This window comes from Equus asinus, chromosome 4 (genome assembly GCF_041296235.1).
Source record: "Equus asinus isolate D_3611 breed Donkey chromosome 4, EquAss-T2T_v2, whole genome shotgun sequence".
Classification (NCBI taxonomy): domain Eukaryota; kingdom Metazoa; phylum Chordata; class Mammalia; order Perissodactyla; family Equidae; genus Equus; species Equus asinus.
The window spans coordinates 51,398,267-51,426,196 of NC_091793.1; the positions used below are offsets into that span (position 1 = coordinate 51,398,267).

Genomic DNA, 27,930 nt, shown 5'->3' on the forward strand with positions numbered 1-27,930 from the left:
AATAAACAATTTCCTTTCCTGTCCCAAAGCAAAAAAGGAAGAATGAGATTTCAGACTGTATGTGTGTCATTTAAATAGGTGCCTTTTTGATACTGATTACTTCTTCAAGAAAAACACCAATCCATTTGTCAAAACAGAAAAGGCCACCGTAGTCACGTGCTATATTTCTTTCATAAGTTAATTATCAGGGGCCCTTATACTTTTCTTCAGCAATTCCCAGTTCCCAATGCTAGGAATTTGATGTGACGTCCCTGTTCTAAAGGAAGTTAAAAATAGGATAAATAGTAATACCATGGACTTTGAATAAGGCAAACCATTGATTGAAATGTCTGGCCATTACTTCCTAGTTGTGTGGTTTCAGACAAATTTCTTAGCATCTGTAAGCCTCAGTTTCTTCATTTGCAAATTTGGCAAGTTTGTGAGATTTAATTAATGTATTTAATTATTGCAGATTTAAATTAAATTTGTAAATTATTTTTCCTCCCAACAGAAACGATTAGCAATTAGAATCACAAAATTAAGAAATCTCTGAAGAGCCAGCAGGTAGAAGAGGTTGGGTTTGTGGGGGTGGTGGCGAGAATCAAGCTCTCTAGAAAGGACCTGATAGAGATGCTGCCAAAGCAGAAAGCCAGGTCTAACACCAACTGATACAGGCGTCGAAAGTCATGATTGAAAATGACAACAGCCACTGCCCATTTAATAAAAGCTATTATCCTGCTAAAATTCAGACCTGACATAAAAAGCGTTAAAATTTTTGCTAAGTTGTATGTCAAATTGGTTGAAACAATTCATATAAAGATGACATGAAAATCTTCAGGCAGGAATGCTACAATGTATTCTTCAAAATATTAACTATTTGAATTTGAAGAAAGGGTAAACTGAGGACTGGATGACATGCATTTAGTAATCATCTGATTTTGTAAGATGTAGCTTGTGCTCTTTCTCTCTCTCTTTCTCTTTTTTCTCATAAGAGGTAGAGTTTTGAAATGGAAATCTAGGAGGATGGTTAGTGCCATATTTCAAATTGTAGTACTTTATAGGGGAATCATCCATTTTTGGCAGATTTATTGCTCTTTAAAAATTATTTTAGTAATGACAAAAAATTGGCCAATTCTGCGGAGCTCAATGTCTTATCTTCCCTATAGGGTTCTAATAAGGAGCTTCTTCTATTGCTTTATGAAACACAGGGACTTAGAAAACTCTAAGAATACGAAGATATTTTGTTTTGCAAAGAAATGTCTTTATATTCAAGTATAGCTAATTAAATACTGTCTGCAGCACATTAAAATGTTTCATTGCAATGTGGAGATTTCGCAAAAAATTAAAAATAGAAATATCACATGATCCAGTTATTCTACTACTGGGTATTTATCCAAATAACTCAAATAAATAACTCTAAAGATATACGCACCCATATGTTCATCACAGCACTATTCATAATAGCCAAGACATGGAAGCAATCCAAGTGCCCATCAACAGATGAATGAGTAAAGAAGATGTGGTGTATATATATATACAATGGAATACTACTCAGCCATCAAAAAAGACAAAATTATGCCATTTGTGACAACATGGGTGCACCTTGAGGGTATTATGCTGAGCAAAATAAGTCAGACAGAGAAAGGCAAATACTAAATGATTTTACCAATATGTGGAAGATAAACAAACACACAGATGCAGAGAACAGATTGGTGGTTACCAGGGGAGAAGGGGGTGAGGCAGGGCAAAACGAGTAAAGGACTATACAGACATATGCATTGTGAGAGACAAAAATTGGACAGTTGATGATGAATACAATGCAGTCTATACAGAAACTGAAATATAGTGATGCACACCTGAAATTTACACAATGTTATAAGCCAATATAACCCCAATAAAATAATTTTTAAAAATGGTCCATTAATCTTTGATGTTTTAGGATAACTACAAGATAGGATGTCCAACTCCACATTTATTATACTTGGTATAAGGGAAGTTGATGGAAGAGATGGAAGCAATTATTTCCTCCTTCCAGGAACTTGAAATAAAATGGAATGGAACAAATCAGAAGATGGGGACTAGAGACTTGAAAACAGAAACATGTGTATCCTATGTAGAATCTTTCATAGATATATCTGTTACAGAAAGACTGAACCAAAAAGCTTGGGCGCAGCTAAGAGACTTGAGAATAGGAAGGAATGTCGAGTGGAGGCAGGCTATACAGCTCTCCCTTTGCACAGTGTGGTGGTGGCCTTGGAGTTGGGAGAATGGGAGTAAGAGAAACAAACTCTAGAGTGTGACAGTGTGTGCCTGTTCGCAGACATCACCCCTAGCAAAGGCCCTGTAACCTCTTTCTCAGTTAGAGACAATCTCATGATGAATGAGTCTTTGGAGTCAGACCAAAGTCTGAGTTTCAACCCTCCCATTTCCTGTATGGCTTCGCGTTATTCCAACTTCTCTGAGTTTTAGCTTCTTTGTCTATAAATTGGGGATATTAATGGTGTCTACCCCATGGAAATGTTGTGTTACCTCATTTATTCCTCACACTTAGCACAGTTCCCGGCTCATACAAATACTCAACAGGGTGAGTTTAAATTAAAGACAAGTTTGTGCTTTACCTGATTTTTCCAGGCAATAGAGCTTTGAAAATAGTCTACCATAAAGAAGCAAAAATATCACTTTTTTCCCTAAAATTAGGCAATCCTGCTGTGACACTCAGGTTCCATAACCTTGATGTCATTTTCAAACATGGCTCCAATATAAACAAATCATCAGCCTGATAGTGCTTGGAAAGTCAATGTCTTCAAAAAGAAGCCCACATCTCTCCTCAGACTCCAAGTTAAACATTGACATTGACTTATAGCAGGCAAGCATTTCAAAGGCTGCCGTCTGCATCCCCTCTTTGTGACTTAGGCTATCAAAAAATACGTTCTAAAATCAAAACACAAAACTCCAGACTCTTGACCTATTTTAATATTCTAATCTCATTCTATTTTTACTTTTTGACACAGAGATACAATTAAGAACAAGGCTATTCTTGACAGTGCTGGTTCCTGAAAGACATCGCCTCCCCTTTCTTTAAACATTAGCAGAAAATGAAAATTCAGGGAAGCACCTTGTCAGAATATTGATTTATTCATGTAGAAATAGCACCTTAAGTGGAAGAGCAGTTGGTTAACTTTTGGTAAACAACAACCTCTCATGACATTCCGGAGTGTTTGCAGTTTAGAGGATGAAGAGACTTGACTAGAAGTGTTTTCAAAAAAAATTTTTTTCCCTTCTGGTGCAATTGTCTATGGAGCCTTCCCCTTTAGTCACAAATGCTCATCTCTATACTCTGGTGTTATCTGAAGTACAGAAAATTGTTCTTGCATATAAACTAATTACGTTCCACAGGAAAAGAAAAACACTGATTTAAAAGGTAGCTTTCAGAAAGGATGTTGAAAGCAGGGGCTCATTCCAGGATGAAAGGCATCACCTCTAAGAACACTGCCTTTTAAGCATTTTAAAGGTGTACGTAGAGGGTTTGCCTAAGGCTGGATTTGCTGCGCTCTGGGTTCTCTTACTGCCCAGTGCTCTCTCGTGTGGTCCAAGCCAGAAGTCGGCCAGCTCCTGGAGCCCAGGAGAAAGACACCCTGATATACATCCCTAGTTTGCAATCTTGCTGTGGTACATCTCAGGGAGAGCATAAGTGCATGTTATTAGCAACTTGGGGGACATCTGAAGTGTAGCAAAAAAGTAATCTAAATGGCTTATTTGTTCCCTCAGTTCTCATTCTGAAGAGACAAAGAAGAGAACAGAGAGGAGATAAAGGGGCAGAAGACAGCAAGCACAAGAAGTTGTTTTCTTTGAAGTAGATTGACAGAGAATTCTTCCCTCGGCTTTCCAGAAGCTCAGGTGCCATTCCACTTGACCTTTGGGCACTTGAAATCTGGAAAGGTGGTCAGGAGTGAGGGAGAGACCCTGGCCCTCACCGGCCCTGCAGTGAGGGTAAAGTCCTCCTGAATCTGTTAAATGGTACTGGGAACAATAGAATTTTCTCCCACGAAATAAAGTGATTCGCCACTCAATCTATCTTACTTTAGGAATTCATTTCCCATTAGACAGACCTGTGTTTCAAAAATAACTTTTTAAAGGCCACGTCTTGTAGGATTACAGTGACACGCAATGTGCAGAATAGGCAGATCCGTAGTGAGAAAGCAGATTAACAGCAGCCCGGGATGAGGGGTGGGAAGGGGAGAGACTGTAAATAGGCACAAGCTCTCTTTTCTTGGTAATGGAAATGTTCTAAAATTATGTTGTTTTGATCATTGTACAACTCTAAATTTACTAAAAATCATTGGAAAAAAATTTCAAACATGTCAGTACATATCTATTTGACATTTTTCAGCAGCATTTTACACATAAGGAAATGAGGCTCAGAGCGTTTGTGGGATTTGGACCCCGAGTTCTGTTCTTCTTTGATCCATGCCACACTTTCTCCTGTGAGCTAACTATTGTGATGTGCAAAAGTAGAAAAAACTAACTTTACCTTCAAGGAGCTTATACTCTACCCGTGTAGACAAAAACACAGGCAAACAAGGCATATTTCTATGTAATAGCATTATGTGGACAGGCACTTACACTTAGAGAATAGGGATGTGTATAATGAAGTGCCAATTGTATGTTACAGCATCGACAATAAGCTGCTGAGGTCAAAGATCAAGGTGATGCGAGCATCATCAGGGAGGCTAGTGAGAATGGGAAGAAAACGCTATTGAAACCCATACAGTGAGTATCATAATGCATTCCTATATAGACTATTACCTGGGGTCCTGGTTGTTTTAGCTTAAAAAAGCATGATACCTACACTTACATGTGGACTAGCAATTCCAGGTGAAATGGAAACACGTGTCCACGGAAAGTTGTCTAAGTACATTTATAACAGTTTTATTCATAATAGTTTCAAATTGGAAACAACCCAAAAGCCCATCAACAGGAAGATGGATAAATAAATTGTGGTATATGCATAGAATAGACGACTACTCAGTACTAATAAGGCATGAACTCTGGCAGCAGGCAATCGTATGAAGGATGTCAAAAATATGCTAAGCAAAAGAAGCTAGGCACAAAATAGCATGATTCCACTTATATTTAATTCAACAAAAGGCAAACTAACCTATGGTGAGAAAAATCAGAACAGACATTGCCCTTAGGGACTGGGGCTGGGGATTGATCGCAAAGAGGCACATGGGACTTTTTTGGGGGGTAAGAAATGTTCTGCAACTTGATTGGAGTGGTGGTTATATTGGTGTATGCAACTGTGAAGACTCATTGAACTGTGCACTTAACATCTGTGCATTTTATTATTTGTCAATTTCTACCTCAATGAAAAGAGGCATGATATTGCTAGAAAAGGTCCAGAAGAGAGCAAATAAATGACTTAGGGAATCTCAGAGGGACAACTGTTTGAAGACAGACTGCAAAAAGGATTAGTTCTCAGGTTCAGAACAATGTTTCTATATCAGAAGAATTATGCCTAAAACTTCTTACCCTAAGGGAGAGTAGACTAGTAGAAAATGGCTTTGGAATCAGAAAAACTAGTGTTTGAATCCTGAGTTCTCAATGGCTAGCCACATGGCCCAAGTCTAGCTTCTTCACCTATCGAAGGGGTCTGAGTACTGACCTTATATCAGGAAGCGTGGAGGTGAGGAGCATCATCTTGGAGACAAGTGCCCTGGTTTAAAGGGAGACTAGAATATTTTGAAACATATCCCTAAACCTTTGAACAGCATACCTGAGTACTACTTCAAATGGGGCCCCAGATCAACTTAGAACATGCTTCCATGTCTGGGTTTCAGTGCCTGAGACTTTTTCTTAAAGACAGCTTTATGGAGATGTAATTCACATACCATAAAGTTTACTCTCTTAAAGTGTACAGTTCAGTGGATATTAGTATAGTCAGAGTTGTGTAACCATCACCATGATCTAATTTTAGAATATTTTCGTCACCCCATAAAGAAACTCATATCCGTTAGCTGTCATTCCTCATTCTCCCCCACATCTCCCTCCCTTCCAACTCCCAGCCTCAGGCAACCATGAATCTGCTTTCCGTCTGTGTGGATTTGCCTCTTCTGGTCCATCCATGTTGTAGCGTGTCTCAGTACTTCATTCCTTTTTACAGCTGAATGATATTCTACTGTATGGATATACCATGTTTTGTTTAATTATCAGTTGATGGAAATTTGAGTTCTTTCCACTTTGTGGCAATTATGAAAAATACTCCTATGAATATTCCTTTACAATTTTTGTGTGGACATGTCCCTCCATTTTTCTTGAGCACATACCCAGGAGTGGAATTGCTAGGTCATATGATGACTCTCTATTTAACATCTTGAGAAACTGTTAAACTGTTTTCCCAAGTGGCTACACCATTTTACTTTCTCACCAGAAATGCATGAGGGTTCCAATTTCTCCACATCTTCACCAACACTTGTTATTGTCAGTCTTTTTGATTATAGCAGGGCCTTAACTTTTGGTACTTGTTTGTGGTGTCAGAGTGTAGAGAAGTGCACAGTCATTGGGGCCACACTGTGGTAGTACCATGTGCCTTGCAGGCATGCTAAGCCTTACCCTGGATTGCCCTTTGTGATCTCTTTTCACACCCCACAGTCTCTCGTACATGGAGTCTAAGCTCAAATATCCTCCCTTTCACCAAAACCATGTTTGACAGTGTCTTCTGAACTCTTACTCTGTCTCAGTCTCCTTACAAAAGTAAGGATCTAAGTCTAGTGGTCAGAGCAATGCTTTTTCAGCTGGCAAAGAAATCAGGGCTCTGATCAGTGTTTTCAATAATAAAAATTACTAGTATTTATTGAGAGTTTATTAGGTGCCAGGTATTGTTCTAAGTGCTTTACATGAATCATCTCATTAGAGTGTATCACAACTCATGGAGATGAGTAATATTAACCCAATTTTACAGAAGGGGGAAGTAACCAGCCCAAGGACACACCAGTGGAGTCATGGTTGGATCCATAAAGGTTGAGGTGAGGGCCAGAGCTTTAATCTACTTGCAGTAGTGTCTCACCATTAAGTCATGTTTGACTAAACTTAGTGGGTCTATCTTCTTCACCACTGTATCTCTATAAACTAGTATAGTCCTTGACTCATGAAAGAGGTTAATAAATATATGCTGAAAAAATGAAGGAATAAAATTATTTATTTTTAATATTTAAGGCCTCTTGTTTATAATTGAAAAGAATTTTAGCCATGTTTAACACAAGTAAGTTTGCGTGTGTATGTGTGTTCCCTCTCTCTTTCATCCTTTAACTATTGAAGCTCTTTTATCAGCAAGTCCTCATTCTTCTCCTTTATTCTGTAGTACAAATAGGATGACTCATTGCCGACATTTCATCTAATTGCAGAGTAACAGATTGTAATGGATTAAAGATTTCACAATGCAAACATTTGGCCTGCTCAAAGTGAGGTAGGAGTAAGACTGAAGGTAAAAACATTTAATTTGAAGCATTCACAAACAAGATAATAATAATAAAAATGGTCCAAAACATATGATGAACTCACTAGAAAAGATTACACTGTAAAAGATCCAACTGTGTGGAAGATGGAAGACACGACAGAACAAGATATTCTCCTGCATTGATCACATTGCTTACCACTCAAAATCCTTTACACTATTTCAATAATAAGAAAACCAGATGGAGGCAAGAATGCTCTTGTCTGTATCATTTTTCTCATTCTACTTTTGTTTTCTATTTGTTCTCATTTCAACTCCCACTCTTCACTTTCTGCTCTGCCAATCCATATTCATGAAATCCATGTTTCCAAGCCACCTTGTTCTGCCTTATTTAAAATTCAATTGAAAACTCTCACTCCTTTTAGTCTTTGAGTAAAAAGAAACACTAACACCTACATTAGTATCTATCAAAACAATTAAATTTCCTTGGCACTCATGTATCAGAATTTATATCTCCCAATGATGATTTTTCCCATAGTGACCTGTTGAGAGATCATGTAATGATGCTGCTAATGCTCAAAACATTTTGGTCAGAGTTAGAATATAAGTCTCACAAGGATATCTACCTCATTACTTTGCCACAGTAACTAAAACTCTTTACTCAATTTGATCATCAACTCATAGTCCATACTTCACCTTAAATAGTTTATGGCCATTTCAATAAAATTTACCTTTTAAAGTCAAAGGCAAGCCACTACCAAGGACAGAGAAAAGCACACATTGTACACTGAGAGAGACTTTTGGAGGGGGAGCTGGAATTAAAAATATTTTGGGGTACATATAAGCAATGCAACTAGAACAATAAAAGATGACTTCCTAGGGGCTGGCCCCGAGGCCGAGTGGTTAAGTTCACGCGCTCCGCTGCAGGCGGCCCAGCGTTTCGTTGGTTCGAATCCTGGGTGCGGACATGGCACTGCTCATCAAACCACGCTGAGGCAGTGTCCCATATGCCACAAGTGGGAGGACCCACAACGAAGAATATACAACTATGTACCAGGGGGCTTTGGGGAGAAAAAGGAAAAAAATAAAATCTTTAAAAAAAAAAAATGACTTCCTTGAAGGTGATATGACTCACGATGCATGTTTGTTAAAGAAAATTTTCATTTAATTCTAATTTGTCCAACAAGTTAACTTAAATATTTAAGTACTTTGGATATTCTAGGCACAGTACCAGACACAGGGGATAAAAAGGTACACAACATAGACCACATCCTTGCATTCACTAAGCGTCAGTCAAGTAAGTGGCAATATGGCAGAGTAGAGGAAAAATGCTTTTGGGAGTCAGAGTGACCTGGGTCTAAATCTTTGTTCTGTTGCTTGTTTTTTGGGTGGCACTGGGACAGTTACATTTTCTAATGTGAAAAATAAGGACATGAAGAGTTACCCCACAGGACTGCTCCGAGGATTACATGAGGTAATGTGAGAAAGGCAGAGTAGAGTGCTTGGCACAGGGGCAGGTCTAGCTTTCATATTCCAACTCTTGTCCTTGGGAAGAACAAGTTTCACAGGCTTTGCTTAGTGTCTGCATCTGGAGTCATCAGTCTGAGATTTAAGGGACAAACTGTTACTACACTACCTCATTCAATCTTATTTCTCAGGGTATCTGTTCAAGCTTTCATTCCACTCTTACCTGGGCCTGTCATTGGCGGTCTTAACTCCATAAACTTGCTCTTGATGATCTCTTTCCTAACTTGTGGAAGGCAGTCTCACTTTCTTTCTGCCTATTTAAATTTTACTCAGTTTTAAAGACTAGTTCGCTTTTTTTCAATTCTTCCATGCAGCCTCCCTATCCACTCTTTTTTTTGTTTAAAAACGTACGGTACATTTTAATTTATACTTCTTGTTTGGCTCTCTGTGGAGCTTCTTTTGTTATTACTTTGCATTATGAAATTTTGCTACTAATATTAACCATTTTCTGTATGTGAATCTTAACCTTCCATTTTATACACTTTGCAGTGCTAATTTCACAGATATTCGATATATGTTTTGAGTGAATAGATGGGCTTGTATTCTATTTAATGAAGTTTTTTTAAATGGAAAACAAAATCCCTTTGCCTTCATTAAATTCATCAGCACTCATGAGTGAATAATAACATGTTTGTACTAATGAGTTCCCTTGAATTTCAGAGCTTTATCCTGGGCAGGAATTCATGAGTATTTAGGAAATATTATCAATAAGAAACAAAAATGCCATAGCTATTTACTGGTGGGGTTTTTTTTGCTATGCTACATACATTTATAATGTATTATAACATTTGAAAGGGAAAATATATATGTGGACTTTAACCAGTTGCAAATTGTCAAAACAAACTGACCAAATGTTAAGATTCCGAAAAACAAACCAAAACTGAGAAAAACTGGTTTACAACAATTGTTTTTTGGGTTTTTTTGGGGGGGGTATTTAAATTGGATTTACAGCTATGCTTTGGGGCTAAAAGACTAGAGACACTGTATAAAGACCACGGTGAAATGGAAAGAGTGTGGGCTGCGGACTTGTGTTTGAATGTTCGCTCTGGCGTTGGATGTGTGAACTTGGACGAGTTACTTGGATTTTCCTGGGCTTCGGGTTTGTTCCCCCCTCATTTTGTTAAACAGATTTAATAATGCCAATTTTGAAGAATGTTGTGAGAATTATTTTGGTTGGCACCCAGTGGACTCTCAGTAAATGTAGCTTTTATTATTATTATTTGTGTTTATAGCTTAGTTAGAGAAGTTGAAGTAGCTTTGACGAAAATTAATTTTGGAAACAGGGGAGCTGGGCTGGGAGCACAGGTCTTTGGGCAGTTATAGCTGTGAAGGGGAGGGTGATGCCGTAGGGTAACTATCACAATGGGGGCACAATGAAGGTCATCAAACGGCGTTTTGAAAATGCCCAGGATCTCTCCCCCCACACTTAATTCTTTAAGTTAGAGTCTAAATTTATATCACTTTTTCTAGGGGATTCACAATAAAAAAAAGTGATATCAAATTCTCATTTAGAAACTCAGTGAAATGAGACTTTGGTTTCATCCCTTTGTACCTGAAAAGTCTTTTTAAGTAGAAAGGCGATCACATTACAGCCCTATGCACTAGAGGGATATTTCAAGTTGTTTGCTTTTTCCTATGATGTTCTTAGAAACCACGTCATGAAGCAGACAATACTTATTATGCATAAAAGTACAGTTATAATTGGTGATTGAAATTCTGACCGAAGACTCACAATAAAGTAATCCATAGCTATGGCCAAAGACATTTCAAAAAATCAAATCCAACTCTACTTCTGTAATAGTTTAAAGGGAAATCACTAAGTTTCAAGTCCCACAAAATGCACACAAGACACTAAGTACACTGATATATGTCGTGGTCTTAATACATTAGAAAACAATTCAATATCACTACATCATATCTGTTATGTTATAAATTTGACTAGCAATAAATATTCTAAATATGATAAACTTAGATTTTGTTCATGTTCTTTGAATTCTCCTTGGCACTGATTCTTTCCTGTTTCCCTCTGGGTAAATTTCCATGTTGCAAGCCATAGCCTTACATCATAGCTTTAACTAAATCTGAACTTTAAATAAAAGTTAAATTAAGCTAAGTCACAAGCTCTCTGTGCATCATGGAAACAGGATGAAAAGAGGGTTACAGAAAGGAAAGAGATACTGAATAAACCTTTACAAAAAAAAAGTGAGAGCAAAACTATCACCATTTTCATGACCATCAACAAAAACAACAGCAACAATGATTTTGCTGAGCATCTATATCGCCTCTCTTTTTAAGGCGCAGACCAAAAAAACCAAACAGGAAGTAAAGCATTTTCATGATTTGGGGCTAAGATATTTTGTTGATGGTCTTTCAGAATACTTTAGTCTTCATTTGTAAAACGGGAACACAATTGCTATTATTAAAATGGACTTTAAAAAGGGAGTTCTGAAACATCTCTCATGGTAAAAGAAACACCTCTCCCCATTCACTCATTCAAAAATATTTTTGCACACCTACTGTGTGCTTGCCTCTGTGATCAAACTTGGTTTCACAGTGGGGCAGAATAGATATGGCCACTGCTGGGATGCACTGACAGTCTAGTGGGGAAGAGAGACAATGAACAAGTTACAAAAATACAAATAAGGATACTTTCCTAGAATGCTATGGATCAAAAGGAGTGTCTTTGTTACATTTCTCTAACGTGATAGATTGTGAGCGACAAGGAAGTTTCTTATTGACAACCACGTTTAAAGTTCAGTTTAACCTTTTATAAGGATCTCCATTCAGGGCATTGATTTGCTGTGCAGACATTCTTGAAGGGCGCGAGTTACCATCTGACTGCTAAGTGTACTTAGAAACAGCGCCATTTCTTTCATGATCCTTGTACAAAAAAGGTGCTATAGGAATTATGACTAACCTACTCCAGAGAAGTATCAAGTAATTGACCATTGGGAGCTAAAACACTTTTGTCATTTGATTGAATATGTATTCTCCAAATGCTTTTCTGTGAAGTAAACGTTTTTCTAATTAGGCTTAAAAATGTGAAATTTTCTTGCAAAATTGATTTTCTATTAAGGCACTAAAGTAGTTTCTCTTCCCTTCTGCCTGGGTACTAATTAAATTATGTCCCAACTTGTTTTAATTCAGCAATCAATTTTTTTTCCATTTGCACTGGATTACAGAATCTCATTTAAAAATCACTCTTTAATGAATTCTGTACAAAGCAGAGGTGACAGACTTATTCTCTAATGGAGACAAAACAGTACTGGTCAAGTTATGAGACAGATTTGCTCAAAAAAAAAAGGACTCGTATTCTGATGGTTTCTATTTCTTATGCTGTTTTTAGAGATAAGTAGTAGTGGAAGGCATTGGGATGAAAAATAAATTAGGAACAAAATGCTCAAATAAAAAGAGTCTAAATGCTTTGAAGACGTACTTGATGCTGGGGTGCAGGACTAAGACAATTTCTAAAACGATCATCAATAAAATTTATCCCAAAAAATGGAGTCACAGCTATTGTATACTTGAAGTAATTAAGTGAAAACATTAAATGAATGCATTATTCTTAAAGTCTGAAGGTCTTAAAGTTTCAGGTTTGACTTGTGGAGGGCATGAATAAATATTTTTGAATGATTAAAAGGAAGAAAATCTCAAAAATCCAGCACAGACAGCCTGAAGTTATGCATACCAGAAGCCTTTTGCAAATAGAAGAATTGTATATTCTGATTATAGAGGATAACTTTTGAGGCCTTATACTGAAAAGGGGAAAATTAAGAAAAGAGTTTTATGTGTAACCATTTGTCGACTCAGTGGATATACATTTCTGTTTTAAAGAAACAAAAGGAAGATAAAGGTTTAGCTGTTTGCCAGGTCAAATTCCATTTTCATCTGATGGGAGGTGAGGAGGTGGAAGGGAAAAGAATGGTCAGTCTTGCAACATAAAAAAAAAAAAAAATAGCTAGTGAACCTAAACCAGTAAGGTGACTTTGAATGTGTTAGAGAAACATTATCAAGTCAGAATGGAAACCCCACCATCGATGTTTTCCCCAGGGGCTAGAATCTAACAGTGGGAACCGCATGCTTGTTAGGGCTCTTCCTGGCATAGCTTCTTTCTTCAACACCCCCTATGTTTTAAAAGTGTGTTTAGAAACTTCCAGATAAGGCTCCTTCCCATTTTTTCCCCTAAATTGCATGCATTTTAATTGGTCACTAAAATAACACATAATCCTATAAGTTACATAATTGCTTCATCATCTTATGACTTTTACATTTTTAACTTTCTGGCCACAAAGTCCTTCCCCATTCTATCAACATCGCAAGGTTGGAGCTCAGTGGGTTGGATTCAACCCTTTAAAATGCAAGTGTCTATGCCAACAGACTTCTCCGAGTGGTGGTTCCTGTCTACATTCCAAAGCTGTTTCGTAAATCCTTTTTTCTCACTTTCTTTAGTGTCTTTCACTTGCTTGACATTAAAAATAACATTTAACACTGTCAGACAAAAGCAAACTAAAATCATGAACAAAATTGCTCATGCAAAATGGAAAAACAATTTATTTAAAATTGTGAGAATTAAAGCCAATCTAAGACTTCAATTTATTCACACAACTATAATTTTCTGCAGTTAATGGACAGTAGCATGAAAAGACAGAGCACCTATCAGTGAGAATTCTTCAGATATAAAATGTAATTGGAGTCTCATTTCATTTGTTATGAGAAAGTTTATACCTGGTCTAGTCATCCAGAGATACTCTGTAAGCTAGACATCTGTTTTATGAGGTTTCCTATATCACGTTAAAGGGAAATAGTCACTCAGCTGAAAACAAAAACGGAGGTGAGCCGTGTAAGCCAACCACTGGGCAGGTGGGCATTGTGAAGCACAAACAGAGCATATTCTGATATTCAGCCAACAAGCCAACCAAAACCCAGTGAATTAATAAAAACCAATCAGTCAATAAACACTTATTATGGGTCCACTTTGCCCCCCAGCTGCAAGGAATTTAAACAAAGCCAAACATCTCAATAAAATGAAAGAATTCAATGAAACAGATTACTACTTTGTTAAATGATAAGAAACATTATGATTGAATGGTTGAATGTTTGTCTTTTCATATAGATGTTTGATTTAATGTTGATATTAGTTTACTTATAGGGAAGAACTACTAATAAAAATCATAAAATTTAAAAACTCAATATTATCCTTGGGCTGTTCTTGAAAATCCACAGTAGCGCTAAATTTATCTTAATATCCAAGAATCTAATTTTGACTAACTTATTTGGTTATGTACACTTCCTTCCAAAAAGAAAGCAAAGCTTAACTCAAATAATTTTGACTCCTTTGGTACAGCCAGATAATAGTTTTAGAGCACCAGTAAAATTCAATTTCAGCATAGTGATCAACAAGCGTGTTCTAAAACCTCACTTCAGGATATTGGTCCCAGAAAACCTTAGGCTGAGAGGATTCCCAGGTGACAGGCTCGCCTGAGTTTCTCTGAAGGCTTGGGTCACTCTGATCTCTCTGGTGGCCCCAAAGTGACCACATCTTATGGGATCCTAGGGATCCTAAATGACAGAGGCTGTTGGCAATCCGTTGCGTAGTTATAAACGCATGTGAAGATCCAGAAAATGGCTGGAAAAGGAATTGCTTTAGGAATTTAGAGAAGCTAAGAGTTGTTTTCTTTTCTAGTATCAGCCAGTTGAGACATTCGCACAGAAAAATGCTAGTGCCAGGCAGGTGTAGCATAATCAAATAGCATTGATTATTATGTTATTTAAATTCACTAAGGATATTGAACGTCTCTTTTTAAATCGCAGTAAAGTCCTGGGCTAAACTGTTAAAACTGGGAAAAACAATGTGAAGAGTACTATAAAAATGTGAGTCATTTATAACATGGATTTAATATCAGCCTTTGTGTATTATATTTGATGTTTCACCCATCATGCTCTGATATTGTCAGGAGAAACGATGAACGGTCTGTGATATGCAAAAATAATCAAGGAAAAAGTACCTTTTTATTTCTATTTAATAGCTACACAACTTATCTAGAAAACACAAAATTATTGTGAAAAAATTCAAAGAATAAGATAATTTTTCACTGTACTTTTAAAGAAGTAGGTGTGTGTGGCATACAAACAGATTGTGTGTGTATGTGTGTGTGTGTGTGTCCAGGGAGTTGTCTATAGGTCTGGTACACAAATCTTTCTCTCTTCTTTCAAATAACACCCAGAATACCTGTATACTTTTTAACGAGTTATGCAATCTGCTGACCCTATTCTGCCAGCTGTGAGCAGCTGGAGGCCCACATCACCCTTTGTAAAGAGCATCTCTCAAAGGTTATTATGTGAGTAGCAACTGGCGAGTGCAGCTTCTCATATTAGAAATGCTAATGTTTCTCTTACCTCTTCCTTCTCGGCACTTTGCAGATCACGCCACTCCTCAGTTACATGACCGAAATCCACTGTGTTCATGGGGACTTTAAATTCGCCAATGATGTCATGCTTGGAGAAACGATCAAAATCATATACAGCCATCACCAGGGTTTTGCCACCCAGTTCCGAGTATGGCACCTAAATAAAAAGAGATGAGGATAAAACATCTGGTCACAAAAGTGCTTAGAAACATGTTCCTTGTTTAGTGTCTAATTTTAATATTTATGTTGGATAAACAGAACAGGGAGATAATTGTGCTTTTGCTTTTTCTTAAATTGAATCATTTGACTGACCACTTCAGGTTTAAATTACTTGCGAGAAGATGGAGAATTACTATAGTAATTTACCACTTTATCCCAAAGTTCTAGAAGCTGTTAGTATTATTAATAATGGATCCTACTAGTAGTCATACTATACACACTTTAAGATTAATACAAGAATAAACCAAGCAAATTTGACCATATAAATTTTTTTTTGTAGAACATTTTGTTGTTATTGTTGTTATAAGTTACATTGTGAGAGTATAACTTGCTCAGGGGTAGATAACTTGTTTCAAAAGTTGTATTAAATCTTTCAAGCCATTTGGAAGCCATGGTTTACTGAAGCAATGATTTATTAAAAGGCATGGTAAGGAGTCAGAGACGATTTACATGAAATTCACGAAGCGCCTCATGTACTCCCTAAAATAATTTACTGATTGACAAGAACTGACTAGAAAATTGATGTTTTGAATATCAAGAGTGCATTATAATACAGAGCTTCAAGTTCATTCTTAGGTACGACACTCTTTAGGATGAGTGGTGGCAAAAGGCCAAGAGCTGATGAATTCTCCAGCTGTTCGAATATGTCTGGGACAGATGCTATGGGCTGGGATGTTTCTTAGCGACATTTTTAATATTCAGGAAAGGCAGTGCAATCCAAGTAAGCTACACTTCAGTAACCGGGTAGAAATGCCTAATTAAGAAATTGTTTAGACTTGTATTGAAGGTTTGATCAATTTTCACACACTTCCTATTATTTTATCAGTGTAAATGGTTGTCTTATGCTCCAGCAAACATTTCTCAATTAACTCTGTATATTAAGAAGGGAATGAGAAGAAAGAATATTTGACCACATCATACAATAAATTTTAGTTTTTCCAAAGAGTTTCTCTTTTGTTATTTATTTGTCATCTATTTGGAATCTAATTAAAATATTACAATTAAAAACTAGGCACAGTACTTTTTCCATTTTAGAAGAAAAAAAAATAAACCCTTCCAAAGAGCTGAATTTCAAAGGAAGACACAAGAAATTTTAGAGTAGGGATAAACTCTTGAATATTTAATCTTATTTCTGAAATCTCTCTAGATTTTTTGGAGATTGTATTGAGATAGCATCAGCCAAAAACCTGGGCTTGGGGTCAGATAGGCCCACGCCTGGGGCAAGTGAATATACCTCAACTTTTTTATCTATCAAATAGTGATGATGATAATAGTGTCTATTTCACAGGGCGGTTTGAGGCTGAGTGAATATATTTAAGAAACTTAGCACAGGCTTGGCACACAGTAGACACTTAGCTTTCATTCCTGTGTCATATTTCCTATTGACATTTCAAGATGCATAATCTATGTTGTCTGTCTACTGGGTAAAGCAACCAATTCTCTAGAAACAGTGGCATTTTTCTTAAATGTATCAAAATATATTGTACTTTGGATTGATTTATGGTTTGATCAACTTCCTTGAAATAAAATAAAACCTGATAACATTTTGTAGGCAATTTCAATAATTATACTTCTTCAAGTCACAGAAATTAATAAAATTACTGGTAATAATTTGTTTTTAAAAATAGCATACAGGTAGCTCAAAACAAAATTAATGCCCCCACAATATTATTTCAAATAATTTAAGAATCTGCTTACTAAATTATTGTTAGAGATGGCTGACCTAAATTAAGATTAATACATAGTCAAATAAAATGATTGTGATTACCATTTGCAATATTTTTTTAGTTTTATTTTCGTTTTATGTTCTGTGGTATATTAATCATACTGACTAGCTCTTCATAAGCTAAGTATTTCCAGAATGTTCTTACTGCTGGGTATAGAACTGAGTATTAACCATTTCGGTATAGAAAACATAGATTTTAAACAAGATTATTGACAATACATTAGAGACTTTTGTCTTAAAACTCGAAAGTTTCAGAGTGAATAGAGACACTGCTCCTTTACAAAATTGAAAACAAGCGTTGAGAAAATGACCCCTGCCCTCAGTATCATTCATTTCTTTCATAAATATTTGTTCACAGGAGCATATGCTGTTGCTAAGGCTGGCTGACGGACGGGTGATTTTGAACTAGCCTACTGGCATATTCACAGACATTTCATTTTTCAGAAATGTACTGCTTTAAGTAACGCATTAAAAAAAATTTCACATATTAAAGATATGCACCCAAAGAACTGGTTTTATGCATGGCTTCAAGAGAAGAGCTAGAGCACTTCACGTGCAGAAAAGCCTTTGACCTGCAGAGCATGTTTTCTTGTCGAGTTATTACATGGCCAGAATCCCTCTTTGCTATTGCTTGTCAACCAAGGTGTCTCACCAAGATGAAGAGCATCAAGGACGAGGCTAGAGTAAAGGAAAAATGCTAGAAATGCAGAAGAGCTATGTTCACATTCTTTTTACGGATAGATTAAGAGGAATGGCTTTAGAGTGCTCAGTTTGCCCCGTGAACACAGAACTTTGCAACGAGAGTAGTATCTATTTGTACTGTTTAAACAATAGAACATAGCTTACATTATTTTGTGATTGCAACAGAGTTTAGCTATTTTCAGGAACTCTGAAACTTAGGAAGATAATTTCATTATTCCTTTGGCTTTATTTGGGGGCGGGGGGCGGGGGAGAGGTTCCAGCCCACTGGGACGCTTGAAGCCGACCTCACTTTTTAGACGTGAATATGACATCGTAGTCCTACTCCAGTCTGCAGTCCACTCTGAGATGGCCGAGCTGAATCCTACTTTGACCAAATCTCAGGGCAATAAAGAATCCTCACTGGGCTGAAGACAAGAATTTTAAATATTCAGAATAGAATTATTTGTGAGGCTCTGCACAAGCAGTCACGTGTGTGTCCATGGGTGTGTCAGGGTGAGATTGGTCTTGAAAACAAAAGAGGACAAGTTACTCGTAAGTACAAACAAATACCTTGAAAGTAAATTGCTCATTGAAGACAGGATTAAGGGTCTTTCGGTGGACTTTTGTCTCAAACTTCTTCTTTTTATCGGGCAGCAGGAACACTTTCACGTAGGGATCGGACGTGCCCCCCATGTCTAAGGCGGGCAGCTCGGCAGCCTGGATGATCCCCACCAGCAGCTGAAATGAACGACAGAGTACAGCAAACGCAAATGTTAGTGGACACTTTGAAAAAGATTGATTTGTTCACGATGCTGCATGTTGTGATTCTCTCTCTTCCTCCTTGCATTTAATAAACGCTTATTGTGTTACGAATCTGAATGCAGAAGGCAAATGAAGCAAGTTATATAGACTTCAGAAACCCAATTACGACAGATGCAGGCTCTGGGAAGCCTGGTTTGAAGCACAAGGAGGCTTTTAAAAGGTTGCTGATTACAGTTAAATATGGAATTCATATTTGCAAAAGGGTTGCAATCAAGTAACTTTCCAGTTGCTAAAAGCCCTTGAGCATTATTTTTCTTTCCAGGGCATGATTTGTAAGTGGAAATAAATTGTTAAACAATCACAAGTCTGTAATTATAAAGTAGGAAATTTTTATTTTGAACCAGAGCTTCAGAGCAGCTAAATAGAAATTTCTTACAAGTTGGGTAGCATATTGAGATTAAAAATAGGATCTTCAAGTTTTTATCATATTGACCTTTACTTGTGTGTTGGCTACTGTTTCTTTTAACTTACAGTAAAATGACTATTATATCTTAAATTCTGTGTTTAAATATAGGACACAGAGTCAAAGAAATATAGTTTCAGCTTCATATAAAGGAAAGGGAGATTACAGATATGGTTTTTAATGTTAAATGACTAAGTTTCTGATTTTCTTTTTTTCAAATACAGCAGAAATCTCTGCATTTCTTCAAGATGGTTTTCTCGGTGATACATTGCTATGTCTTATTATGCATGTGAGTGTATGCTGGCATTTTTAATGCTTTTGAAAGAAAACAAAAGGTGAGAGTGGACTATTCTGGATGCCCTGTCATCAGACATTTTGTGTCAACAGACTGGTTTAGATCCATATGGGAGACAAAAGTAGACTCATTGTTATTCAAGGTGTATACTATCTGGTAAATGCAGTCACATCATAGCTTTTTACATCAGGGCCTTAAATTTGAGTCTATGACTTTTTAACCAATAGAGTGGAAAAGCAATTCACCTCCTTAAAGAAAAGTCACATCCATTTTCTGTAAAACTAATGCACCATGTTTGTAAGTGCATTTTGGCTAGTTGGTTCAAATTTTTTTTTTTGGTGAGGAAGATTGGCCCTGAGCTAACATCTGTGCCAATCCTCCTCTACTTTGTATATGGAATGCCACCACAACGTGGCTTGTGAGCAGTGTGTAGGTCTGCGCCCAGGATCTGAGCCCGCAAATCCTGGGCTGCCAAAGCAGAGTGGGTGAACTTAACCACTATGCCACTGGGCTGGCCCCTAGGTGGTTCAATTTTTAACATGGACCAATACCCTGAATGATTGTTGTTTCCATTTTAATGCTTCAATATCCTGTGGCATCATCATACAACAGTAGAAATAAGAGTGGCGGATTGTAGGTAAACAAAACACAGACAGATGGTCAAAGAATAGCTAAAAGGACATCAGATTATAAAGACGTGATTAGTAGAGCAAACAGTTGGTCTGTTGGTTTGCCAAGTTGGTATCTGGAATTTGCCTTTAGATAGCAATGTGCATAAGCAAGATTCTATCTTCTCCTTCCCTGTTTTTGCAATAAATTTTCTTTTGGGCAGAGAAAGCACTGGCGATACATCCTGAACTCTTTACAACTAGATCAGGGGTGGAGTTCCTTCTTACAACCCCTTTCTCTGACCTGCCTGACAGTGAGTATCGCGCTTCTCTCCCCCGTGAAAGCCTCTCAGCCAGAGGACTTTAGGGTCGTCTCTTCGTTTTGGTAAGCAAACATGTATATTTGATCACAACCTTATCTATGAAGGTCCTCACACTTTATCTCCCATGACTCATAGAAATCATTTTATAAATCAGATGAGCTGACAGCATTTGCAAAAATCAATGCATAATATTACACAAAATTTCATCAGGTAGAATATTCTAGATCCTCAGAATGAAACACCTTTTTAATTTGATGTTTGCTAGAAAGGAAACAGTAAACAGACTCTCAATATATTTGAGTAAGAAAAAAATTCAGTGCTGCTATTTTCTTAAAAATACTACTTTATAAAATGATATAGTTCTCAACGCCAACTTAGAAGTTATGAGTAAGCAAGATGAGACACCACTAGATTTCTACCAGAAAATAGGAAAGTAGAATAAATTAGTAGAAAAATACTGCACACATATATAAAGGAAGGTGAAATTTCAGGAAAAAATTTTATGTTAGGATAACGTAGGTTGACCTTAGACTTCCCTAGAATATATAAATAATAGGAAGTTTTGCTCTCAACCAAGTCCTGATGATCAAAATTTGGTAGAAGTGATAGAAATGACCTCGAATGCCCTATTTAATTAATTATAAATGGTATACTTATGAATCTGTGTAAATCCATACCTATAAAGCTGTATCCATAGCCAATATACAGCTTTCTAGAATGTTTTATGAAATAACTAGCTAGGGCTCTAATGAAGCTGATCAAACAAAATTATTTTTAATATGACAGAGCTTATCAATACATTCTTCGTGAGGAACCCTCTGGAAACTTCAAAAAGTGAAGACATTATTGGAACTGTCAATTCCTAAATAAAACTCAGAATTTCTGCAGTTGCTTAGAGCTCTCACAGCCTTACTGCCTTTGGAGGTTAGTCGTCAGAGCTGAGCATCGGTGTTTGATTTATTTATTGCTCATTCCTCATCAAACTGGAAATAATTCACACAGGCTTTAGAGTAACTGTATTTACATTTATCAGTTCATCCTCACCCAAGAAGATGAGTGAAGCTAAACAAACTGGAGAGATTTAAAACTCCCCTCTTGGGAGGAGGGCTATGCCCTGAGGATTCTTGAGAGTCTGATCTCTAACTCAGCCGATTCCACTATTCTTACCTAACTTTTTAATTTCTTAAACGATTCAGAAGGTAAAGGGGCATCTTCATCAATGTCATGGAATCTAGAAGGTCTTTTTATGTAAAGAGATTTTTAACAGTTATCTTTGAGCTACCTCTCTAACAGGCAGTCAATAAAAAGCGTTCATATTGTCATTAATCTAGGTGGCGCCTCATGGCTTTTTGAGAAATTGAAGCAGGAACGTGTTTTCTTTCCTCCTTTAGTGCCTTTTCACTTTGTGGACAGCAGCCATGGCACTAGAAAGCAAGTTGCTAGTCTTTCTACTTTTCTAGAACTGCTGTCTCGTTAGTACTAGGAACGTCATCAAGCATCAAGAGAGTACTTAAGGCATTCCTGCCTTTGAAATTGATGGGCTACATCGAGTTTCCATCTTTGATTCCTTCTCAAACTGTTACAGTATGTTTCAAAGCTTTGGCTTGAATGGTGACCTAACTCAAATGCGCCTTCCCCTGTTTGGATTCAAATCCATGAAGCCCAAGGAAGACAGTTCTAGCTCAGCCCGAGGAACCTGTGGGGCTGGCCTGGGGCTAGGAGCTTTCAGAATCAGACTGACTGCTTCGGGTTAATTTGTATTCTGCCTGCCTGCTCTAAGTGCCATAAATTGCTGTAATCGGTTGAATACTGTGAATTCTAATTACCGGAAGTTAAATTAGCAAGTAGGGGACCGCCTGCACTTAGAAATTATTTCATCAATAGCTTTGATAATTGCATTTTCCCCTCGCAGCAAGTGAAATGTTTTAAGAAGTATGTTGCTTCAGTTTCTACTTGGTAATTTCAGAAAATGTAATGGAATTAGAAGACATTTTTCCCCTCGGACCTGGTTATTCTGGAAATCATAATCCAGTGAATATTGAAGTTTTCCCAATTTTTCCTCTTCTTTGGGTTCTTCTTTTTCTTCCCCATCGGTCAGTCCAGTTTCAGCATCATCATCCTTCAGGGCCTATGAGTAGGGAAATGGATGATATGTGAATTCAAGTGAATTTTCATCAAAACCCTGATTAAGCTGGGACTGTGGTTATACTTCCAAGCTGTTAGAAGCAAGCACTAAGATGCTGGAAATTTCAGTTTGTCTGACACACATTCACATTTGCTGCTTACATATTTTTTAAATTCCATTTGTGCACGGAATTTTTTTCCCCAATCAGCAAGCAACATGGAAGCAATGGAAGAAGCCCCTCAGTATACTGCAGGCAAAAAATGTAAAGTTGTTGCAAAGAACATGTCAACTCGGTATTATATTTGGCTCTGATAAAACTGCTTCTTTCAGAATATGATAAACATGCTGTTGATCAGACCAGATTTCACATTCATGTAGTTGAAAGAGATCTAAGCATCATGTAAAACATTATTGTTACATGCATGGAGTAATTTATATGAAATGCATGGCCTTTTCTTGCTTGTTTCCTATGAAAAAGATAGTTGAGTAAGCGGTTCTCAGAAAATTTTAATTTCCTATGTTTTATATATACGTTTACAATGGTTATGGAAAAAGAGAAAAAAACATGCCACCAGCAAATGCATGTTTAAAGAAAAATCGACTCCCCTTCCACTGTTAAGTTTACCACTTTATTTTCATAACAGCTCCACAGAAAGCTAGGCTGAATTAAATTGATTTATGTGTCTATTTGATATCAAAAGATAAGAAGAGTTATGTTTGCAATTTGGTGAAAATCAAATTGGTATAAAAATTCATTTTGCCTTCACGAACAAAAATCATGATACTGAAATCTCAAAACTCAATTTGGAACAACTGAATATTCTTTATAACCTAAAACTTAAGTGTAATATAAATTAAAATTCTAGAAAGCTCATTATTTCATAAAATACAATCAAATGCTCCTCTGTTTTAAAAATAAAAATATATAATGTATTTTCCTAGCAAGTGCAAAAATTTTGCTAAAAAATCCAAGATATTAAAGATTATAAATATTAGAAGCTTTATGTCTAAGGATGTGCATTCTTGTTGCTTTAAATAATTAGGAAAAAATAATTAGAAATCTATACATAGTTATTATTAAAAATTAGAAATGATAAAATGTTACATTTCCCTGACCACTAGGAAGGTCAAAAAATTTAAAAATCTTTATATTAACCATTTGTATTCTTTCTTCTGGGGACTGCCAGTATAAATCTTTTGCAAATTTTTCTCTTGTGCTATCTCTTGTTGATTTGTAGAGACTCTTTGTATTTTAGTGGTCTCAGCCTTTCCGTTATTGTAGATACCAAATATTCTCTCCTAGTTTTTGATTATGGCATTTTCACTGCCTTTCTTGTGTATATGTGTGTGTGTTACTGTAAAATTTCACAGAAATCAGGATAAGACATACGAGTGGTCAACTGCTTTATATCTCTGACAAAATAAAGGAATCTTAACTCTTGTCACTAATCAAATTAAATCTCAGAATTCATGTAGAACTCAAAGGCAAGAAGTGTACTCAGGCTCAGAAAGGCTCCGAGTCATCAGACTATGGCTCCACCACCCCAGCACCCCCTCCTCCCAGACCCGTGGTCCTTCCTTCTCTGCTGAGGGAAAGCTTTTCTCCTCACTCATAGGTGTACACAGAGACCCTCCGTGGTGCTTCAAAATGGCACCCTCAGTGCTGGAATTGACAAGATTTTCTAATTTGGCTCTAGCCGGCTAACTCAAATTTGAACCTAAAAAACTGAGACTTGGTGGCATCATATTAATAGAACTCATTCGAGTGGGAAGATCATCTAAACAGAACTGAGCTGCAGTCAGAGATGCCTCCCCTTTTTTGCTTCTTGAAAATTTTCAGGAGCCTATAATGCGTTTGGAAAATTGAAAATTACCGTTATTACATCTGTGTAGAAACCTTTCAAATCTGGTTAGCCATACGTCATTTAATTTTGGAAAGTTTTATTTATACTTGGATGTTTCCTTGAAGAGTAAAATGTTGATTTACTGAGAGCCAAAGGTATGAAACAACATGATTATTAAAAAATTTATATTAATCTTCTAACTTGGGCGGGGTGGTCACTAAAGGGACCATGGTAGCTAAGTGACAAGAAAAGACTACTGAGTTTAATTAGAGGACTGGAGGCAGTGAAAGCAGGTTGTCCCTTCAAAACTTTAGCTGTGTGTAAGTCTTGAACTCTGTCATAGATCTGCTTGGAAAATTGCAGCTTAGCTAACTTGCCTCCTTGTAAGATTTCAATTTACATAAAATAATATCAAACTATTTAATGCATATTTCTGTCTGAAAAATCTTCATGTGACTCTATCATAATAATACAAAATTTCGCGGATTTAAAATGCTTTTTCGAAGGTCTCTTTCAGAACTGACAATTTACATATCGTGTTTCAGCCCAGTGCAATTTGAAATAGCTGCGATATTAAAACTCCTTCTCCCCAAGTGGTTTTGCCCTAATAAAAGGTGCAGGACCAGCTCTGCAACTATTCTGCATGAAATAGGCCTAAATTTTTGATAATTTCTCAGTGCCACTGTTCATCAGTGAAATGATTAAGTCTATTCTTGTCCCAAAGGCTGAGCTTAAGCAAGACATTTTCTGTACCAACATATTAAATTCAAACCTGTTAAATCAGTAGCTATTATAATATCTTGAGAGCAACAGCCCCTCCCGCATCAGAACAAAAGACAGAGGAAAAAAAGCTTGTAAACCCAGCAGTTCTGAGAGTTTGGTAAATTGCAGCAGAAAAAGCTGTGCTGGGAACATCAGACCTTGTTTTAAATTTCAAAGATTTAGTGCACGTGCCTCTGGCTTGCTGCGACATTCAGAAGGTGCTTGGTTTACAACCATCAGAAGGAGCGTTTGTTCATTCTAAGTTAAATTTTTCAGATTTGGATTTGATAAGACACTAAAATACCATGAGAGACCAACTTTTCTTTCTGTGCCCATCACTTAAAAACTCGAGCTTTCTAATACTTTTCTATTTAACCAGTTAGTAATGTTTGAAGTGAGAAGCCTTTATCTTTAAAAAAAAAAAAACCAATTTAGTTCAGCCTCTTGATGTGTGTCAGAATGGAACACTCTCCGCTGTGGAGCCCCAGCTGCCAGGCCACTAAATGTACCCGAGCGCTGACCAGGGGTGTCTAAGAGCAGAGGAAACCTACCGCCAGGGACAGTCCAGAACAGTCATGAGACACAACACAGATAGGGAGGACATAGAAGGAAGAAATAAAAATTAAAATATCCACACGCATTAGTGAAAACCATGGAGAAATGACCTTTCCAGACCTATGACTTTGCAAGTTGATCTTGTCCCTCCGAATTCTTAGTGTTCTCAAGTTTTAAGGCATTAAAAAAACCTTAAGTATATTTCTGATGCTGTGTAAATACACTACCTATAGTTACCTTCTGTTGTCATTGCAGAATATTTTAAAATTCTTCCTTAGTTATGAAACCTTACCATAGAGACATGTAGCCGTAAACATTGAAATTTGAATTTCTGTGAGTTCTTATACGGATTGAAATAATAAAAACTTATTGATGGCCCTAGAGCCTATGTATCTTAAGAAATCATATCTAAAATGCCTCTCACATCTGTCCTGTTTTAAATGAGAGAGGCGTATACATCTTTACTGTCTTCCCCATATGCACATTAATATTCTGTTTAAAATATTCTGAAAATAAAATTATTGAAGAATAATTTTACTTTGTGTTTATGCTGTTTTGAATTTGGGTGATTGGATGATCACCATGTGACACAGCATCTTAAAGTCTGTACATTCGATTTTACTGCTTCATCCTTCCTTTTCATAAAATGATAGAACCCATTATTAGCTATTTCTGTCTGCCTTAAAAAGTATCAGAAGCTACTATTGTATAACCGTTTACCAATGGGGCCTATCTTCACTTGTCCAAATTATATTTCATTCTGTACATTTAATTGTTCATTAAACAAGACCTGTAAAAATCCAAAATAGAAAATGTGATCTACTTAAAATGATTAAAAACATCTTTTTGAGTAGTTGAAATCCTAAATGCTATGTTGTAACAGTAGATTGCTATAAACTAGTACTGACTTCCTAGTATTTTCCTGTTTAGGCCACTTTCTCTTCCCTTCCCATCCAAAGGAATAGGTGATCAATGAAAAGTTAACCACCGTCAGTTCTCTGTTTTTACTGCGTTTGAGATCTTGGTCATTTATCCAGGTCATAACGGGAGTAATAAACATCACTACCATGCTATAAGTTACAATCTTACATCATATAGAACAAATTCCACAAAGAAAAGTACAGATTTCTTATGCTAGGAAGAAACGCTATGGTTATCATTTAACATCATTTGGTGCTTTTAGCTGTTAATTCTAGGATACAGGAAAACCACATTTGAATTTTATTGTAGCTAGGAAAGTGATAGTTTCGTATTTTCAAATTATTGCATCACAGATACAGCTGAAATTCATGTAAAAATCTCTCAATCTATGTCTATCTAGGAGATTCTTTCTACACTTATTCAAATCTGTTAAGGAAATCTGTATCCAATCCTGCTTGCTATGGAAATGTTGAAATAAAGCAAGACATGACTTAAAATTTCAGTTTCTATGTAACAAATTAACCAAAGAAGAGAAAAAAACCTTATTAGGCATCTGTGGTTGAATATTTGTGTGTGGGCTTCTGAAACTTTCAGAAAAATGTAACCCTTATTACTCTGAGCTCAGGATAAAGCTCTCTGAGCATGAGCACAGGCATAATATCCATTCTACGGCTCTGAAACCAAACCAAAGTGCAGCAAGTGAAGAATGAGGCTTTGTGAAATTGTTGTCAGTAGACATCGTGTCCCTGAGAAAAGTGTTTGAAACTCCAGCTGGGAGAGGGGTTAGGGTTCTGAGTGTGTGGTTAACTGGGTCTATGCAAATGTACTAAAATGCCTTCCTTGACTAAATTGTTCTTAAGGAGATTTACATATTTAAGAGTTCAATTAATAGTAATTAATACTATAAAAAGAATTTATAAAACTGCCTACGTATGTTGCTACTTGGGAATAAGTAGAACTTTTGAATTGTTTGAAGAGCAATAGTGACAACTGACAATGTTATTTCTATGAACAATCTTTATGTTTTTTAATATGAATTAATTGTTCTTTATAAATATTCAATATGAATATGATTTCAAGAAATAAGTGGAGGCATTTAATCATTATAATTCTTGATAGTAAACTTCATTCTGAACCAAATCATCCAATTAATTTAGTAAAAATAGACAACAATGTAAAGGACATCCAAATAACTTCCTTAGGCTTGGGAAGATAACCCAGCCAGATGGATTTCATAACCTACCTTATGCTTTTAATTGTCCCTAGGTGAGGAAATAAGA

At 36.6% G+C, this 27,930-nt stretch overlaps 1 protein-coding gene across 9 annotated transcripts in view; it reads right to left on the bottom strand.

Moving 5' to 3' along the window:
- Positions 1-27,930, bottom strand: part of SYT1 (synaptotagmin 1) — a 521,971-nt gene that overhangs the window by 116,799 nt on the left and 377,242 nt on the right. For 5 of the 9 annotated variants that reach the window (XM_014841759.3, XM_044747446.2, XM_070507265.1 and 2 more), the window contains 3 exons: positions 22,449-22,571; positions 18,563-18,730; positions 15,356-15,523 (listed from right to left, as the gene is read on the bottom strand). In XM_014841759.3, coding sequence (XP_014697245.1) covers positions 15,356-15,523; positions 18,563-18,730; positions 22,449-22,571 — 459 coding nt within the window. The remainder of the gene's footprint in view (positions 1-15,355; positions 15,524-18,562; positions 18,731-22,448; positions 22,572-27,930) is intronic. The other 4 variants (XM_014841776.3, XM_070507268.1, XM_070507267.1 and 1 more) reach the window with 1 other exon arrangement.